The sequence below is a fragment of the Scheffersomyces xylosifermentans genome (assembly GCF_036884685.1).
Source record: "Scheffersomyces xylosifermentans strain CBS 12540 chromosome Unknown RJT20scaffold_7, whole genome shotgun sequence".
In the NCBI taxonomy this organism is placed as follows: domain Eukaryota; kingdom Fungi; phylum Ascomycota; class Pichiomycetes; order Serinales; family Debaryomycetaceae; genus Scheffersomyces; species Scheffersomyces xylosifermentans.
Genome location: NW_027042945.1, coordinates 1349453 through 1366319, shown reverse-complemented (window position 1 = coordinate 1366319; position 16867 = coordinate 1349453). Strand labels below are relative to the sequence as shown.

The following is a 16867-nucleotide window of genomic DNA, read 5'->3' as shown; positions in this document are numbered from 1 at the left end:
ACTAGCAAAAGACCTTTTCCAGTGCCTTCACACTAGTTCCTCTTAACTAAATTACAATTCGTCGTGCTCGAATTCATCATCAGAGTCGTCATCACCGAACTGAGCGTCATCAGGACCAGCTCCACCAGCACCTCCGTATAATTTAGAGGTGATAGGGTTGGCAACATCAATCAACTTTTGCTTTTGCTCTTCGAATTCTTCAGCGGTGGCACTGTCGTAGTTGTCCTCGATGAATTCTAAGGTCTCCTTGATGGCGTCGTCCAAAGTCTCCTTGTCGTCATCTTCCAACTTGGATCCCAAGCCAGTCTCACTCTTGTCGTTCAATTGGCCTCTCAATAAGTGAGCGTAGTTCTCCAAGGAGTTTCTAGCCTCAATCTTAGCCTTTAATTCAGCGTCTTGGGCAGCGTACTTCTCAGCTTCTTCAACCATTCTGTCGATATCGTCCTTGGATAATCTACCCTTGTCGTTGGTGATAGTGATAGAGTTAGACTTACCAGTACCCTTGTCCAAAGCTTCAACCTTCAAGATACCGTTGGCATCTAAAGAGAAGGTGACCTCAATTTGAGGAACACCTCTTGGAGCTGGAGGAATACCAGTTAACTCGAACTTACCTAATCTGTTGTTGTCCTTGGCCAAAGCTCTTTCACCTTCGTAAACTTGGATCAAGACGGTTGGCTGGTTGTCAGCAGCAGTTGAGAAGATTTGAGATTTCTTGGTTGGAATAGCAGTGTTTCTGTTGATCAAAGTGGTCATGACACCACCAGTGGTTTCAATACCTAAGGTCAATGGGTTGACATCCAATAAGACAATGTCATCGACACCTTCTTCACCAGAAAGAACACCGGCTTGGACAGCGGCACCATAAGCAACAGCCTCATCTGGGTTAATACCCTTAGAAGCCTTCTTACCGTCAAAGAACTTCTCCAACAATTCTTGAACCTTAGGGATTCTAGTAGAACCACCGACTAAGACAATGTCATCGATTTCGGACTTCTTGACGTTAGCATCCTTAAGAACTTGTTCGACAGGCTTCAAGGTCTTTCTGAAAGAGTCAATGTTCAATTCTTCGAACTTAGCTCTGGAAATAGTCTCGGAGAAATCAATACCATCAACGAAGGAGTCGATTTCAACTCTGGCACTCATTTGAGAAGAAAGAGTTCTCTTGGCCTTTTCAGCTTCTCTCTTCAACTTGGCAATAGCTTTTACGTTGGAAGTAATGTCAATGTCGTGCTTCTTCTTAAATAACTTGGCCATGTGTCTGACAAGCTTGAAATCGAAATCTTCACCACCCAAGTGAGTGTCACCAGCAGTAGCTAAGACCTCGAAAACACCACCTTCAATAGACAACAAGGAAACATCGAAGGTTCCTCCACCCAAGTCATAAACAATGATTTGCTTTTCACCGTCGGTCTTGTCTAAACCATAGGCAATGGCAGCGGCGGTTGGCTCGTTAACGATTCTCAAAACGTTCAAACCAGCAATGGTACCAGCGTCCTTGGTGGCTTGTCTTTGGGCATCGTTGAAGTAAGCTGGAACAGTAACAACGGCGTGAGTGACCTTCTTACCCAAGTATTCTTCGGCGATGTTCTTCATCTTACCTAAAATCATACCAGAGATTTCTTCAGGAGAGAAAGTCTTTTCTTCACCATTGTACTCAACCTTAACGACTGGCTTACCGTCCTTCTTGTCGATTTGGAATGGTAAGTGCTTGATTTCTTTTTGAACGGTCTTGTCGTTGTACTTCAAACCGATCAATCTCTTGATGTCGAAAATGGTGTTCTTGGTGTTGGAGGAGGCCTGGTTCTTGGCAGCGTCACCGATTAATCTTTCTTCATCAGTAAAGGACACGTAGGAAGGAGTAATTCTGTTACCTTGGTCGTTGGCCAAGATTTCAACTTTACCGTTCTTCATGACACCGACACACGAGTAGGTGGTACCCAAGTCGATACCGATGACGGTACCGTAGTTCTCGTGTTCTTCTTCAGCAGCAAGCGCCACGGACGACTTGGAGGCAAAGAGAGGCATCACAAGGGCAAATGCCAAATAGAGGAGGCAGAGACGTGGTAACCACGAAATTCTGCTTTTCAACATTGTTGGCGGGATTCTCTGTGTTGCAATGGGGGTCTATGGGGGGGAATCTATTGGATATGATACAGAAAAGTTACAGGTACCAGTAGTCAATACAGGGATATGGGCACGTCAAAGGGGTGTAATTGTGACGTTTGTTGGGGTGAATTGGTTCAAAAATGCTCGAATGGTTGACTCCGTCCTGGGGAAAATGCACGCTAATTGAAACTCTACCTGAATTCCAAGAACAACCGCCATATATATATACAATTGGAAAACTTTTTGGAGGTTTGTTGGAGGAAATTACCGCTGGAAAATCTTCCTGCACCAACCGCCTAACTACCAGACGGCAACGTACAAACTGAGTGTTGGAATGGGTGAGAAAGGGTGAGAAACTGTGAGAATTAGTGACAAGTGAGGGTAAGACGTGGAGATCGAAGTTCTTAGAAGGTGCTGTGTGAGGGAGTGAATGCGGTGGATGAGTGGTGTATTTTTGTTTATGACGTGGCAGAAACGAGGAGGTTGTGTGCAGGGGATGGAGTGAGAGAAGTGAGAGAAGTGAGAGGTGAGAGGGTGAGACTAAAAAAAAGCAAATTGGTGGTGGTACATAATTTAATGTAATTGGGTGAAAATAGGAAGGTTGCAAAGAGTCGACACGCGAAGTGGGTGAGAAATCGGAGTTGGTGGAAGAGGTGATTGAGAGGGTGTGAGTTTGTGAAAAGAGAGTTTGTGAAAAGAGAGTTAGTGAATGAGTGAGTCAGTGACTGACTGACTGACTGGGTTAGTGGAAAGTGTGGAACAATTAGTTGTTGTTAATAGAGAAAGAAACTACACTGGACAAAAATTTGGAGGTTGATGGGTAATGTAATATATAGAGTGTTATATTTGTATATTATTAAGTTATATTGTTATATTGTTATATTGTTGATATTCATTTTTTTTTTAATTTTATTTTCATTTGCATTTTGAAAAATGGAGCTCATGAATGTATCTTCATCCATTTGAACACGAAGCAGTTCCCATGAGAGTACACCTTTCCTTGGCTCTCTCTACGCTATGCCATCACTCTTCATCACTATAATCTTTAAATTGGCGTCCCTTAACAACCTGCATGATAACCAGCGTTCCCCAAAACGGCACGGAAATGACCTGCTCTATGCACGATCAGAAGATGCAAAAACTCTCGGTCGGTGGCACATATAGAAGTTGATGACGGGGCTTTAAGCGAGGTCACATATAAGGAACGGTGGCAACTTTGGCGATGTGTAACCTGATTGGAAATCATGCAACACATGTCCCGATACGTGTCTTATTGGACATGTCGGACATGCTGGCAGCAACCATTGGCAGCATCCGTATTTTATTGGATTTTGCTACACTTGTAGAAATGAATCATCTTCTAATTTCGAATTATCATCCTATTTCGAGATATTGGAAATTTCTCGATTTTGCTGGAATACGGCATTGCCCAGTTCAAACATTGCCCAGTGCAGTTGGTGGGCCAATGGTTACTAGTAAGAAGACCATAGAAGGCTAGGTGTAAAGAACTTTGAAGAAGCAAAGAAACAGCTGGAACACTAAAACAGAAAATGCACAGTGCACCAATCGAAAAACCGTTCATAACAGCTCGCTCCTAATGGTGCCTTGAAAATATTACATCCTGCCCCCGCAAACCGAATTCCTCTTAGGAGACTGTATCTGCACGTATACCAATTAATGTGTACCTCCATAAATTCAATCCTTTCATTCTATTTGCTAATTCGGATATATGTTGATTTTTCAAGTCTCTGCATGTTAGGCACCAGGGAAATCACTTAAGCCATGCCTCCATCCGTACTTCGTCGAAAAGTCCATCGTCGAACATGGAAGTAGACAATAGCGGAAATTGCTACATCCGTTCCGAAGTATCGATTTTACTCGAGTCACGTGACTTTGGGTAAATTTCATAGGATCCAATTCCTATTGGTTTTTTGGCTATTTTGGCCTGGTAAACTTGCTGAATATTGTTTTCACCTTCCTAACATTGCGTTCGTCCCCTTTAATACCCAGAACACCCATCTTTCATCAAAATCATTACCCCCTTAAATCTGTCAACCTTCGTGTACTGTATATAGTCCTCGTAATTTGAATGTAGAGACCTCCTGACTCTATGTAGAAGAAAGATCTCAAACGACATTGTCGAAATTGCATCTCTTCGATGGGTGAGAGTGGAGGAGACAAGAGAGAGAGTCCTCAGGAGGAGAGGAGCGAATGTATCAGTTGAATTAGAGGATGTTTTTTTATGTTTGTTTTTTTTGTGCTGAAGTCTCAAAATCGAATCCATTGATACTCAGTACTATCATAAATCACGTATATAATCACACATCACATAATAATCACTTCAACTATTGCCTTTTTCTCCTTCCTACATCCTCCCCACCTCCCAATCTCAGATACTTAGTTCACAAGTACCCAAGTACCTAAATCAAATGTATGTCACGTGCCTTATACAAAGTTCTCACTCTCTTCTCTCTTTTCACTCACTCACACACTCACTCACTCACTCTCTTCCGCACTCTTCTCTCTTCTCACTCATCCTTTTCCACTTCCACTTCCACTTCCACTTCCACTCCGTCAATCCTACACCTAACACCTAAAATTACTATACACCTCCACCTTACAAGCTTCGACGACATATGTCGCATTTCACCCTTCATTTGCTCCATCATTCGTTCTCCCCTTTTTCTTAACCAACCGGATTACAACCATCAATCTCAGTGTGTTTTCTCTTGGTGAAGCCAATTGTCTTTTTTATATCCAAAAAACGGCACATCGACAGAGTAGCCATCTCAGTCTCACAGTCGTCTCACACTACAGCCGTCTCAGCCCTCGTCTGTTTGCCGATATATCTTTGCCCCCTTTCTCCTGTAAAGTGTCAGTGTCACACAGTCGTAGCCGCTTGTGTTCTTGATAGCTACAAAGAATTGGACTAGAATTCGAATCTCGGGTCCCATTTCCTGAAACTCCCCATCGTCCATTGTTGCCTGTACTAGACGCCTGATCTCCCCGTCCGAGCCTGTCAGCATCCAGTTTCAGCTTCTTCTCGCCGCCGACTGTCTACGCCATGTCCAACAACCAGAAGCAGTTCATATCGGATGAATTGAACCAGTTGCAGAAGGCCATCAACTCCCAGAACCCCAGCGACGTGTTGCAGTTCTGCGCTAACTACTTTAATACCAAGATTCAGGCCCAAAGAGCTCAGTTGTGGTCCCAGCAGGGGAAGGCCAGCGCCGCTGGTATCAACTTATTCCCCAATGTCGATGCTCTGACCCCATACACTGTAAATGACAGACAGCCCAGTTTCAAGTCGCCTTTTTCGGTTAATGACCCTCACCTGGTTCATGATGATGACCCACATGCTGTGAGCGGCACATCTAGCGGTCCTGGTGCCATAGAGCCCACAACAAAACCCGTTGAAGGAGGTCTCTTTAAGAATGATTTCAACGTTAAGACTCCTGCTTCAGCCAAAACCGTCACAGCTCAGGATCCTAACGATCCTTCCGCGACCTCTACTACGCCTAAGGCCGCTGCGGCTTCCTCTACTCCTTTCGCCAAACTCTCTAATAAGTTCCCAGTTGCATTCAATGCCAATAGAAGAACTTCTGTTTCTGCTGAAGCGTTGAATCCAGACAAGTTCAAGTCGGACTCATGGCGCCCACCAATTAACAATTTATCGTCTACGCAGAAGGCAGCATTATCCAAGACTTTGGCATCTAACTTCCTCTTCAAGCAGTTGGATGAATCATCCAAGAAGACCGTTATAGAAGCATTATCCAACAAGACATTCAAGAAGGACGTTGAAATTATCACACAAGGAGATGAGGGTGACTTCTTCTACATCATTGAATCAGGAACTGTTGATTTCTACGTCAATGGTGCTAAAGTCAGTAGTAGTAATGAGGGTTCTTCCTTTGGTGAATTGGCATTGATGTACAACTCCCCAAGAGCAGCCACCGCAGTTGCAGCAACTGAGGTCACATGTTGGGCCTTGGACCGTGCTACTTTCCGTCGTATTTTATTGGAAGGAACATTCAACAGAAGATTGATGTACGAAGACTTCTTGAAAGACGTCGACGTGCTCAAGTCGTTATCAGCGCACGAAAGATCTAAGTTAGCTGATGCTTTGAGTACAGAAATCTATCACAAGGGCGACAAGATTGTCACTGAAGGAGAACAAGGAGAGAACTTCTATCTCATTGAAAGTGGTAACTGTCAAGTGCACAAGGCCAAGGAAGGTAATATCACGAAGTTGACCAAGGGTGACTACTTTGGAGAAGTTGCCTTATTGAATGATTTGCCTAGACAAGCTACCGTTGAGGCATTAGACACCGTTATTGTGGCTACACTCGGTAAATCCGGTTTCCAGAGATTATTGGGACCAGCCGTGGAAGTATTGAAGTCGCAGGACCCTACCAAGTCGCAGGATCCAGCTTCGAAGTAAGAAGTTTGCTCCAATTGAATCCAATGCGGATTTCACACGGTTTCCTTCAGCATCTTGCTCATCCTATGCTACTGCCGATTTTATGTTTTGTCTTTTTGTCCCACTACACGTAGTTTGTTTTATAGTACTTTATATATTTTTCTACTGCCAGTTTATTATTTTAACGTATAATGAAATCTTTAATAAAACATTTGATGAAACGATCGTAAACGAATAGAGGAGCACTTCTTCGTGTAACTTAGAGAACACTTGAATATGAATTTGACAACAGTTACGGCACTTCTAAAATGTGCATATTGACATTTATCCCCACACAAATCTGTATTCTAAGAAGCACAGAATTATTCACTTTAAATTTTATCACACACCAAATCACATAATACTCTATAATAAAAGCCTTTATATTATTTATAATATTATATCACAAATCACAATCCCATTTCAATAAAGCCCATCCAAGCCACTTCTCCCACTGTCCCACCCTCTCAGCAAAATCCATGATCCATCCCCATTTTACGTCTCCTGGTTCACTATTATCACGAAGTCGCGGTACGAGAGATCGGCAGTAAACGAAGTGGAAAATTTCCCGTTTGGTGGAGAGAGCGAAGTGTGATGATTATTTATAACATGAGTGATAGTCTCTTTCTTATAAGTTGTATGTATTGAAAAGACTGCAATACTCTCTAGTTTGTAGTATAGATACTAATTGTGAACGATAATGATTCCTTACTTCCAATCAATTATTCCAAAGACTACGCCACAAGGAGGAAATCTTCCTTACTGGCTCTTGTTCATTTCAGTGGTGTCGGTATTCAATTCTTACCAGACCTACAGATCCAAGGATTTGGCATTGACTAAGAAGGTATACGAAGAAGAGGCTTCTTCGGACCAGCCACGTCCTCAGGTTACCCATTTAAGTGCTAGAACCTTTGGAACTTGGACATTGATCACCTCTATTGTAAGATTGTACGGTGCCTATTACTTGGGTAACAAGCAAATTTACGAACTAGTTCAGTTCACCTTTGCTGTGGCTGGTTTCCACTTCATCAGTGAGTGGTTGGTCTACAAGACATGCAAGTTAGGTAAAGGACTTGCTGGACCTTTGATTGTTAGTGTTGTCAGCACTGTCTGGATGTACTTGCAAAAGGACTTCTACGTCGGTGCTTTCTAGATACGTAACGCTCAAGAGAAATGTAAATAGAACGAAATAAATGCTATTGTCAGGTAAGATTATAATTTAATATTGTATCTATCTATAGTATTGTGTCTAGCATCAATGGGATATATTTTTCACTAATCTATGATTGGTATTAGTCTCTTGACTACTAAGTTGGCAAAAGGCTGAGGACAAGTTTATTGGACGATCATTTTGATCAAACATTAAATGTCGTAGTAGACTTGAATAAAAAGCTCCCCTTCAGATCCGAGATATATCGCTAGACCAGTTTCATACATCTTTACAAGGAATATTTTTCATCAAGGTCAAAACCTATCTGGAATCAAAGTGCCTCTGAAGGCCTGGAAATTACTGAGAAAAAGACATCTTTAAGCGGCTTTCAGGGGTCGGCACTTTTGATCACGTGATTTTACTACCTTACCAAAACTGGGGAGCTTTCTTTGAAATAAATAAAGGCTCTTTGGCCGAGTGGTTAAGGCGGTAGACTCAAGTTCTACTATCGTAAAGATGCACGCGTTCGAACCGCGTAGGAGTCATTATTTTTTTGTTTTTGCATCTTTTTGTTCTTTTGACCTTTACTGTTAATATTTAAAGAAGAATCAAGCAATTGTTCGATTTAACGCAATGTTGAGTTCATCAGTACGTCAATAAGGTAATGCAAACTTGCTATGGGAAGCTTATTCATATCAATCTTACTCGTTTAGATCTCTCGTTCAGTTAGTAGATACTCGTAGACTGTGTTTAACGTTCAATGAAACACTGATTGGACCATATGACAGCCCTTGCTCCAATTTCTAGTGAAATTCACCTCCTTTTAGAAAAATATGTAAGCTGGAAGTGAAATCTAAATAGAGACTTTTAGAGGCTGTCGTACTTTTACGAAATTCCAAAACATTCGTCAATTGACAAATAGACATGGCCACCTTAAAACTTTCTCTTCACCGATTAACACAAGGGTGAAAAGAAATAGTGTAATGGTATTATATCTTATACTGCAATCTTTTTCAGCCGTATTAATTCTTCAAGTTCAAACGATGTAAAAAGCAAAAAAAAATAATGACTCCTACGCGGTTCGAACGCGTGCATCTTTACGATAGTAGAACTTGAGTCTACCGCCTTAACCACTCGGCCAAAGAGCCTTTATTGACTTTAAACGCTCTCGAAAAATACAAGGGAATATATTCACGTGATATTTATCAGATGACCGTCATTTTTTTTTTTTTATACCCTATCACACTGTCTTTCTATCTTATCTCTCTATTCGTTTAGTTAGTTAGGAATAAAGATATACCCCTTCAAAAAAAAAAAAAATTAGGTGGATGTATATTCCTATCAACTACTTATTGGGTTGAAGTAAGCCCACTAACTAATGAGAGATAATATAGATCGTATCATGAGGGAGGTTAGTACGGAGAGAAACTAGTGTGGACTAAAGCAAAACTCTCCGGCAAAGAACATGCTCATCTTTTCAGATGATCATGGAGATGGAGTAGAAAGATTAGTGAAGATAGTTGAAAGTCGATACCCAAGTAGAGAATTCTCTGTCGGTTAAACAAGTGTTAACCGCTTGGGCTCGTCGTTTCATATACAAAAGGTGATCATAGTAGATTCGCTTTTCTTCAAGTGAGAAGGTATTCCATTGGGAAAGCCTGTTATTAAGGTCAATAGCTTTCTTATGGTCATAAAGACGTTCAATCCTAGGATTTTGAGATAAGGATTGGTTATCATTTGGTGTTTCTGCGCTTGGCACGTGACTTTGCGAGTTTTTTTTTTCGAAACGTTTTTTTTTTTTGAAGGGGTATATCTTTATTCCTAACTAACTAATCGAATAGAGAGAAAAGAGAAAGACAGTGTGATAGTGATCAGTACAGAGAGAAACCCTCTGTTATACGAAAATAACCTCTCTGGAATCTTAGCAGATGAAAAGGGGGTTTGGGTAAGACTTTGCAAACAATTTCATTCATAGGATATCTCCGTTACATAAAACATATCAATGGACGGTAAAAACTCTCTGCCAAAACCCTTTGGGGCAATTATCTCATCTTAATTGATGAAAAATTAGAGGATGTAGGTGATTTAGTATTTGTAGTTGAAAAAGGATACCCAGGTGTTGAATTCAGCGTCGATGTCGAAAATTGACTTGAGGTGCGATTGGGGTCAATATTGGGCGGATCGGGCTCGGGAAAAGGAGGATCATGTCCTCCTGGGTCGCTTGCGCTCAAAGACGGCGGGTTGGCTTCTGCTGAGTCCTTGGGGGGCATATTAAAGCAAAATTATATCAGAAGAGACGTGGAGTAGTCGATTAGGAGTCCAAATGTTTTACTGCGGCACGGATGTATTAAATTTTGTTGTGTTGCGGGTGAAAATTTAGAGGATCCAGACTTCAACAAATAGGGCTCTTTGGCCGAGTGGTTAAGGCGGTAGACTCAAGTTCTACTATCGTAAAGATGCACGCGTTCGAACCGCGTAGGAGTCACTATTATTTTACTATTTTTTGCATCCATAATGTTGTCAATCTCACTGTAGCTACCCTACTTAAACCATCACTCGGCATACATTTCATCAATGCAAATAGATTACGTCTTTAAAGTTAACTATTAACGTTAGGTGATATTGTGAAAGAATATAGAAAATCTCTATGAAAACTAGCAAACTATGAAACAGATCAAGAGTTATCACCTACAAATATTCCAGAACTTCATTTTCTAAGTATTCCCAAACTTTTCTACCGTTCTCGTCCTTGCGGAGATCTTCTCTAGCAAATCCAATTCTTCCGAATGAAATAACATGTGTTCCTTGATCCTTGACAGTTAATTCGGGAGATAGAGCAGCAAATAGCTCTGTGTAGGCTCCATATCTGGAATCAAAGAGGAATCCTTTCATTAAGAAATTCTCAAGCGAAGTGGAGTGCCTTTGTAAATCAGTTTTCAAGCCTCCTGGACACAAAGATACACTAATTATATTTTTAGCTTCTGGATGGAACTTTGGCCACTGGATTGATTGCATAATGGTAACTGCTTTGCTTTGACCATATATTTGGAACTTAGCTGCGTTCGTATTCTTATAATTAATATCTTGCCAGTGGACTCCCCCAAGAGGAGCATCAAAATGAGCTGTTGAAGAAACCCAGACAACCCTTGATTCGCCAGGATTATTTTTCTTCGATGTTTGAATAAAAATAGGGTCCAAGAGCTTTTGCAATAAATGAGGGCCAATACTGTTTGTGCCTAATTGCAATTCATAGCCTTGTCTAGTCTCCGAGCCTTTAACTCCGGTATTACCACCGGTAACCAAAACTACTTTGCCATCTAAGGAAGGATACTCATTTTCCTTAAAAGGAGGAGCTCCGGGACGAAGCATTTTATAGACCTGCTTCCATTGAGCATAAGTGAACCTTGGAGTCTTTGGTGCTGGAATAGACATTCTCTTTTAATTGAATTATGTTAATTCTTCTAAGGCAAAGAAGAAAGATATTGGTCTAGTGTTGCTGGAATCGACTTGCTATTTATATTGCGAAGAATTCATCCCTTAGAGATGTTGCAAGTTGAATTTTGCAATAGTCTCACCAACTTCTGGCTCGACGCATTGAAATACAAGCACACGGAACATTGCCGAAAAGGGAAAACATCCGCTCTTTCACACATACAGAAAATTTGAACCCAACTAATTTAAACATTGTGATTATGGTTGTGAATTATATGCTTAGTAATTGCTAGCGAAGTGGCCATTAATACACTACTGGAACTGTTGTGATAACGGAACAGCCCTAATTGGGAACGCTACGTTAATTATTTAGTTCACTCGGCATTTATTCAGTCTGAGACAATGAACTGCAAGAACTTGTTCACTCAGTTTGTGGATTAACTCGAAGAAAAAAAAAGAACTGATCTGGTATTAGATGGCTGCCATTTAGACTGGTCTAATAACTTTCTTTTCCAGCATACTCTTCAAACGCTGATTCTCGTTCTCATTGACTGTCCCCCAATCTTGGAAGCAATCAATAAATTTGCATCCATCGCATAAGAAATTTTTGGCTCTGAGGGTTCCTGCAAGTACCATGATTGCAGTTAACCCGTTCAACGTAAAATATGTTCATGTAAACGTTGATCCCTATGTGTCTCTTCTACTCAGAGGTTCATTAGAGAGATTCTTGAAGTATTGAAGAAGCTAATGTAATTTAAAGCAGCATTTTTCATCATTTTCGTTCATTTTTTTATTTTTTTTTTTTGCAAAATTATTACTACAACAACGGGGATATTCAACGACCTTCGAAGTCAAAATAAAGGCTCTTTGGCCGAGTGGTTAAGGCGGTAGACTCAAGTTCTACTATCGTAAAGATGCACGCGTTCGAACCGCGTAGGAGTCATTATTTTTTGTTTTTGATGTTTATATTCTCCACCACAAGCTATCTGAATCATAGGGGTGTTAGTTTAAAGAGGCGATACTTCTTACTATGTGACCTTTGCTATTACCTGCCCACACTACTAAGGTGATTTTCGCATCAACAGAAAAAAATCTATTCTTCATGTCAGTGCGACTACAGCATTTACATCTTTTTAAGTGCTAGTCTTGCTTGCAAATTCATTAAATTTCATTATACGTGCAACTACTTATGATGGGGCCACAAAAATGAAGCATCTGCCTTTGGAGGACCAGATGTGTTTATTCCATAAGACACTATGCTTCTGGCTATTTGCTTTCTCAAAGTGTCAAGCGCTATTATCTGTTCAGTGAGTAATCCTAGCTGTGACGACTGAAGCTTCTCCAGAAGATCCTCACGAATAGCCCCATCTTTGAAAGCTTCTAACCGGTTAGCAAGGTGTACTACTAAGTTATTTAACTCTATCGTACGTTCGATATCCACGTGTGGTATGCTTTCGGAGGTTGTGACGTACTCCACGTATTGCAATATCTTCACAAGCTTCTCCTGAAGATGGTTGATACTGACTGCTATTTCTTTGTTACTTTGAGCCGTCGTTATTTCATTGGACGTGACATCTTTTGACTTCTCTGTAGAAAAGTAATCCTTATTGTTGGCCACGGTATAAGTTGCTATATTTTCACTCTCATTAGAGCTGATCACCGTTGTTACAGTCCAATTTTCAGGGAACAAGTAGCCCTGTAATGGCAATGCATCGACTTGTTTATCGTGGACCTCGCGAAAGTCTTTTGGATTGACAATGACATAGAAAGATGTGGAACTCTCTTCGCCGCTGTTGGCGTACTTCTTGAGAGCATCATTAATGCCTTGAAGTTGGGTCATGGCATCCAATGTGGTATCATCTGGTGCCAAGTTATCTCGTATATGGTACAATCCCACTATAGTATATTGGGGCAACACTGTTTTGAATTGTACAAATCTTTTGTATAGATAATGCATGTCAATTGTAGTATTGTCCTTTTCAAAGAGAAGCTCAAACGAAGTATGTACAACACAATTGCCGTCGGTTACTCTTCCAACCAACACACCAAAATTGGTATTCAGCTGTCGAGTGACATGGTCAGATATATTAAGAAGTGTTACTGAATGTACCAGTATTATATTTGTACTACTCATTGTTAAGGAGATAAATAGTTTTATCATTCTAACTGATTCGATAACCTATTTCAAATGTATTACAAGGTGATATGGTGACCTGCATATAATGTTTGATGTCTGGAGAGACTTTTATGGCTGCAATATGAAGCACATGTTGGGATGCTGTGATGGGAAGTAAGTAGAAGTGGGGGAGTTTGGAGGGGTGGAAGTTGAAAAGTTGTAGCTAAGAAGGAAAGAAATGATATCTTGGTTATAGTGTTGAAGACTTGTTTTGTGTCTTAAGTTCCTGACCTTGTTCCATCAGTCTGTGGATGCTCTGTTAGATACTCTATAAGTGAGTTTAAATCAATGTGTGAAGAGTTTGAAGGGTTACATTGAATTTTTTTTTTTTTTTTTGCATTTTCCAATGTATTAATAATAGTAATAATAATAATAATCTGCTATTCTGCAAACACTGAATCCGCATTGTCTGGGGGACAGCAAATAAAAATGGTGAATTCATCCATCTACATCATTAAATCAATAAATAGTCTCTTCTCATCAGACATCAAAGTTGCACTATCAAATCTCTTTTTCTTCTAACGTAAATATAATATCGTCCACCAAACCAAAAAATAACCTTCTATTAGTATTCTTCGATCAAGTGCAAACTACTCTTCTAACTTCCTCCAACTAAATTCATTCCGTCTTCTTGAATTAACATAAACTCCTCCCTGTACGTCTTCCTATCACACTACTCTTGTGGCTCATTCATTGCGACATTCATTGTCTCAGTGCGACACCAGTGCGGCTCATAAAAAAGATATAACAAAAAAAGTTTTGACCTCTTCTCCTTACACTATTCATTTAGAGAACAAGGCAAACATTATCACTCAAAAGGTCGTGAACAAGACAGAAGAAGAAATACATACTCGTGCCGTTAGTGAAGAGAATATGATAATGTCCTTGCACGAGCCAATAACAAGGAAACGAACGCTTCCTAGCACAAACCCCAAGGAGGCTTCTCTCCTCCTGAAAAAACTAAAGATGGAGTCTAAAGACATGGCTCAGGACAGCAATGACACCGTCTTCTCCGAAAAGATGTACTCTACCTACGTAAAATCAGCACTTGAGTCTATGGACAAGGTAAGTTTTACTAGTTTTTTTGGTCCGAGACCGATTTCAAAGAGATGCCTTAGAGGACGGCGCATCGCAAAGGGCCCATTACTAACTACAATTATAGAATGATCCAGCACAGATCAATACCTTAACCGACAAAATCAGCTTGCCCCCAGCACACAAAGAGTCGATTTCTCTCTTGCATTTCAATATAGTCTTAAATAGCCTAATTTCAAACATCTCCAAACTAGACAATAAATCATGCCGCTCACTTATCTCAGCCATTTTGGACTACCAGTGGCTTGAGATCAAAGAAGCAGCTCAGGACAAGGACATCTATAACAGATTTATAGACTTGTACTCCCATTTCTTGAGCGTCCTCGTTTCGTCTTTTCCTAAATACTTACAAGACGTGACGAATAAGCTCATATTTGAGTTCGGCATGTTCAACCCTACTCAAACTGAGAGAAAGATAACCCATCATGAAATATTGTCAAAGATTGTGAGGTATATTCCCACTTGCATTAACTCTTTGCCACAAACACTTCAGAGGAATTTCCCTCATCATCTCTCTTCCAGTACAACTGAGTTGACCAACTATGTCGCCAACTTGATGAAGATTAGAGAATATTGCCCGGAAATCCAGTTCAACACCTGGCAATTGATAGTGGAATGCTGCATTAAGTTGGACGTGGAGTTACAGAATGAGTTGGATGATATAGATGATGATGAGATAGAGGATTTGATAAACGGAGATGATGATGACCAGGACGATGATGACGATGGAGAAGATGATGAAGACGATATCGATGTAGATGGAACAATAGATCCTACAAATGATGATAATGAAGACGGTGAAGATGGGGAGATACAGTACATGCTCAATCCAGTAAACTCTACCGACAACATAAAAGCGCTCCTGTCAAAGTTGGACTCGATTATCGGTCTACTCTTAACCACTACATCTACTTCTTTCACAGAAGAGGAGTTGAACAATTTAAATGGAGTGAACTTATTCAACACCATCACCTCCTTATTCAAAAGTCACATTTTACCTACTCATTTCACTAAGCTGATTCAGTTTGTGATGTTCCACATCTCTCAGTATCAACCAGAATTAGCCGATTCATTTTTGGTTCTTCTTATAGATGTTGCATTCAATCCAAATGAAATTTTGGAGAAAAGGCTTAAGGCTATGCAATATTTGTCTTCATATATTGCCAGAGCAAAAAACCTTTCTAGGCATCAAGTTGTCTTCATTGTCAGCTATCTTATCGGCTGGCTTAACAAATATATTATCGAAAGAGAATGCGAAATTGCCGACTTCGAATCCAACGTGAACAGTCTCAATAATGGCTCCAAAACTACCGGTGGTATGGAGAGATTCAAGTTGTTTTATGCTGCATTTCAAGCTTTATTATACATCTTCTGTTTTAGACATAAGTTGTTGGTTAAGAATGGCGATGGTGAGGTTTCCTCACTTGCTGAATCTTCAAGTGATTCAGAGTGGGAATGTGACTTGGACAAGTTTATTCAGAGAGTAATCCTTGCCAAGTTCAACCCATTAAAATTCTGTGATGAGACAGTGGTCTATATCTTTGCTAAAATCGCTGCAAAGTTAAATGTTTGTTATTGTTACTCAATTATTGAGCATAATAAGAGAGAAAGAATGCTTCAGACTAATGGACAAGCAGGTTTACCTTCAGCTGTGGGTAACTTCAAGCTGAAACAGGAATTTTTAGATCTTGAAGCCTACTTCCCATTTGACCCTCTTGTTTTGCCTTTCTGTAAAAAGATAGTTAGCAAGAACTATGTGGAATGGTCTGAAGTGAATCCAAGCAATGAAGACGATGATGACGAAGATGACAGTGGTAGTGGTAGTCACAGAGAAGAAGATGGTGACAGTGACGACCAAAGCCTGTCTGAGAGTGAAGACGACATGGAAGACGACGACTAATGGGATGATTTAAATTTTAGATAATAGAATAGGACATAGGTACATTTTCAAAGTAAAATAAAAGAATAAGTCACATAACTATAAAAGAATTATACATGTATAAAATAGGCTGCAAACCAAATGAAACCCATGAAGACAAAAATCAAAAAATAATGAAGGATGCGAGGTTCGAACTCGCGCGGACAACCGTCCAGCAGATCTTAAGTCTGCCGCCTTAGACCACTCGGCCAACCCTCCATTTGCTGAAAAAAAGACACACTGAATTTTCAGCCAAGCATCATAAAACAATTTTAAAAAAGATCCATGCCGCAACCAAAATTCCAAAAAATTTCCATAAAGTATATGCTCTTCTTCCTTATTGGCTTTGCCATCTTAAGTTACCTATAGCTTGATAATCTCTTATTATATCCTGACATAGTTATTGGCAACTTCATATAAAAACAAAATGCATAGAATTTTTTTTGTCTTTGACTTCCCTTCCCTAAATTAGACTTGCGCCATTATTTAATGGGTGCAAAATATGCATTTCCAGATGCCGTCCTTCCTCTT

The 16867-nt window shown here is 40.3% G+C and overlaps 6 protein-coding genes and 5 non-coding genes across 11 annotated transcripts; 6 read left to right on the top strand and 5 right to left on the bottom strand. All coding sequences in view use genetic code 12, as the record gives it.

Annotated features, from left to right (window-relative positions):
- Nucleotides 1-51: 51 nt before the first annotated feature.
- Nucleotides 52-2091, bottom strand: KAR2 (Hsp70 family ATPase; the record flags this gene model as incomplete). The annotated part of the gene is made up of 1 exon (XM_064921761.1): nucleotides 52-2091. One exon carries the CDS (start codon nucleotides 2089-2091, stop codon nucleotides 52-54), a length of 2040 nt encoding a protein of 679 aa, XP_064772719.1.
- Nucleotides 2092-5006: 2915 nt separating this feature from the next.
- BCY1 (cAMP-dependent protein kinase regulatory subunit) lies at nucleotides 5007-6744 on the top strand. The gene has a single exon (XM_064920915.1). The coding sequence runs from the start codon at nucleotides 5171-5173 to the stop codon at nucleotides 6545-6547; it is 1377 nt and encodes a 458-aa protein (XP_064772718.1). The 5' UTR covers nucleotides 5007-5170; the 3' UTR covers nucleotides 6548-6744.
- A 436-nt stretch (nucleotides 6745-7180) lies between these two features.
- ERG28 (Erg28p) lies at nucleotides 7181-7894 on the top strand. The gene has a single exon (XM_064917855.1). The coding sequence runs from the start codon at nucleotides 7266-7268 to the stop codon at nucleotides 7716-7718; it is 453 nt and encodes a 150-aa protein (XP_064772717.1). The 5' UTR covers nucleotides 7181-7265; the 3' UTR covers nucleotides 7719-7894.
- A 284-nt stretch (nucleotides 7895-8178) lies between these two features.
- RJT20DRAFT_t143 lies at nucleotides 8179-8260 on the top strand. Its single transcript has one exon. It is a non-coding gene; the product is annotated as a tRNA-Leu (tRNA).
- Nucleotides 8261-8781: 521 nt separating this feature from the next.
- RJT20DRAFT_t140 lies at nucleotides 8782-8863 on the bottom strand. The gene has a single exon. It is a non-coding gene; the product is annotated as a tRNA-Leu (tRNA).
- A 1255-nt stretch (nucleotides 8864-10118) lies between these two features.
- Nucleotides 10119-10200, top strand: RJT20DRAFT_t144. The gene has a single exon. It is a non-coding gene; the product is annotated as a tRNA-Leu (tRNA).
- A 198-nt stretch (nucleotides 10201-10398) lies between these two features.
- RJT20DRAFT_130816 (uncharacterized protein) lies at nucleotides 10399-11190 on the bottom strand. The gene has a single exon (XM_064917854.1). The coding sequence runs from the start codon at nucleotides 11145-11147 to the stop codon at nucleotides 10404-10406; it is 744 nt and encodes a 247-aa protein (XP_064772716.1). The 5' UTR covers nucleotides 11148-11190; the 3' UTR covers nucleotides 10399-10403.
- Nucleotides 11191-12008: 818 nt separating this feature from the next.
- RJT20DRAFT_t145 lies at nucleotides 12009-12090 on the top strand. Its single transcript has one exon. It is a non-coding gene; the product is annotated as a tRNA-Leu (tRNA).
- On the bottom strand, nucleotides 12009-13348 carry RJT20DRAFT_130815 (uncharacterized protein). The gene has a single exon (XM_064917853.1). It carries the CDS (start codon nucleotides 13306-13308, stop codon nucleotides 12331-12333), a length of 978 nt encoding a protein of 325 aa, XP_064772715.1. The 5' UTR covers nucleotides 13309-13348; the 3' UTR covers nucleotides 12009-12330.
- Nucleotides 13349-14108: 760 nt separating this feature from the next.
- RRN3 (rDNA-binding RNA polymerase I transcriptional factor) lies at nucleotides 14109-16393 on the top strand. Its single transcript, XM_064917852.1, has 2 exons — nucleotides 14109-14388; nucleotides 14486-16393. Exons 1-2 carry the CDS (start codon nucleotides 14197-14199, stop codon nucleotides 16316-16318), a joined length of 2025 nt encoding a protein of 674 aa, XP_064772714.1. The 5' UTR covers nucleotides 14109-14196; the 3' UTR covers nucleotides 16319-16393.
- Nucleotides 16394-16471: 78 nt separating this feature from the next.
- On the bottom strand, nucleotides 16472-16555 carry RJT20DRAFT_t139. Its single transcript has one exon. It is a non-coding gene; the product is annotated as a tRNA-Leu (tRNA).
- Nucleotides 16556-16867: the final 312 nt, after the last annotated feature.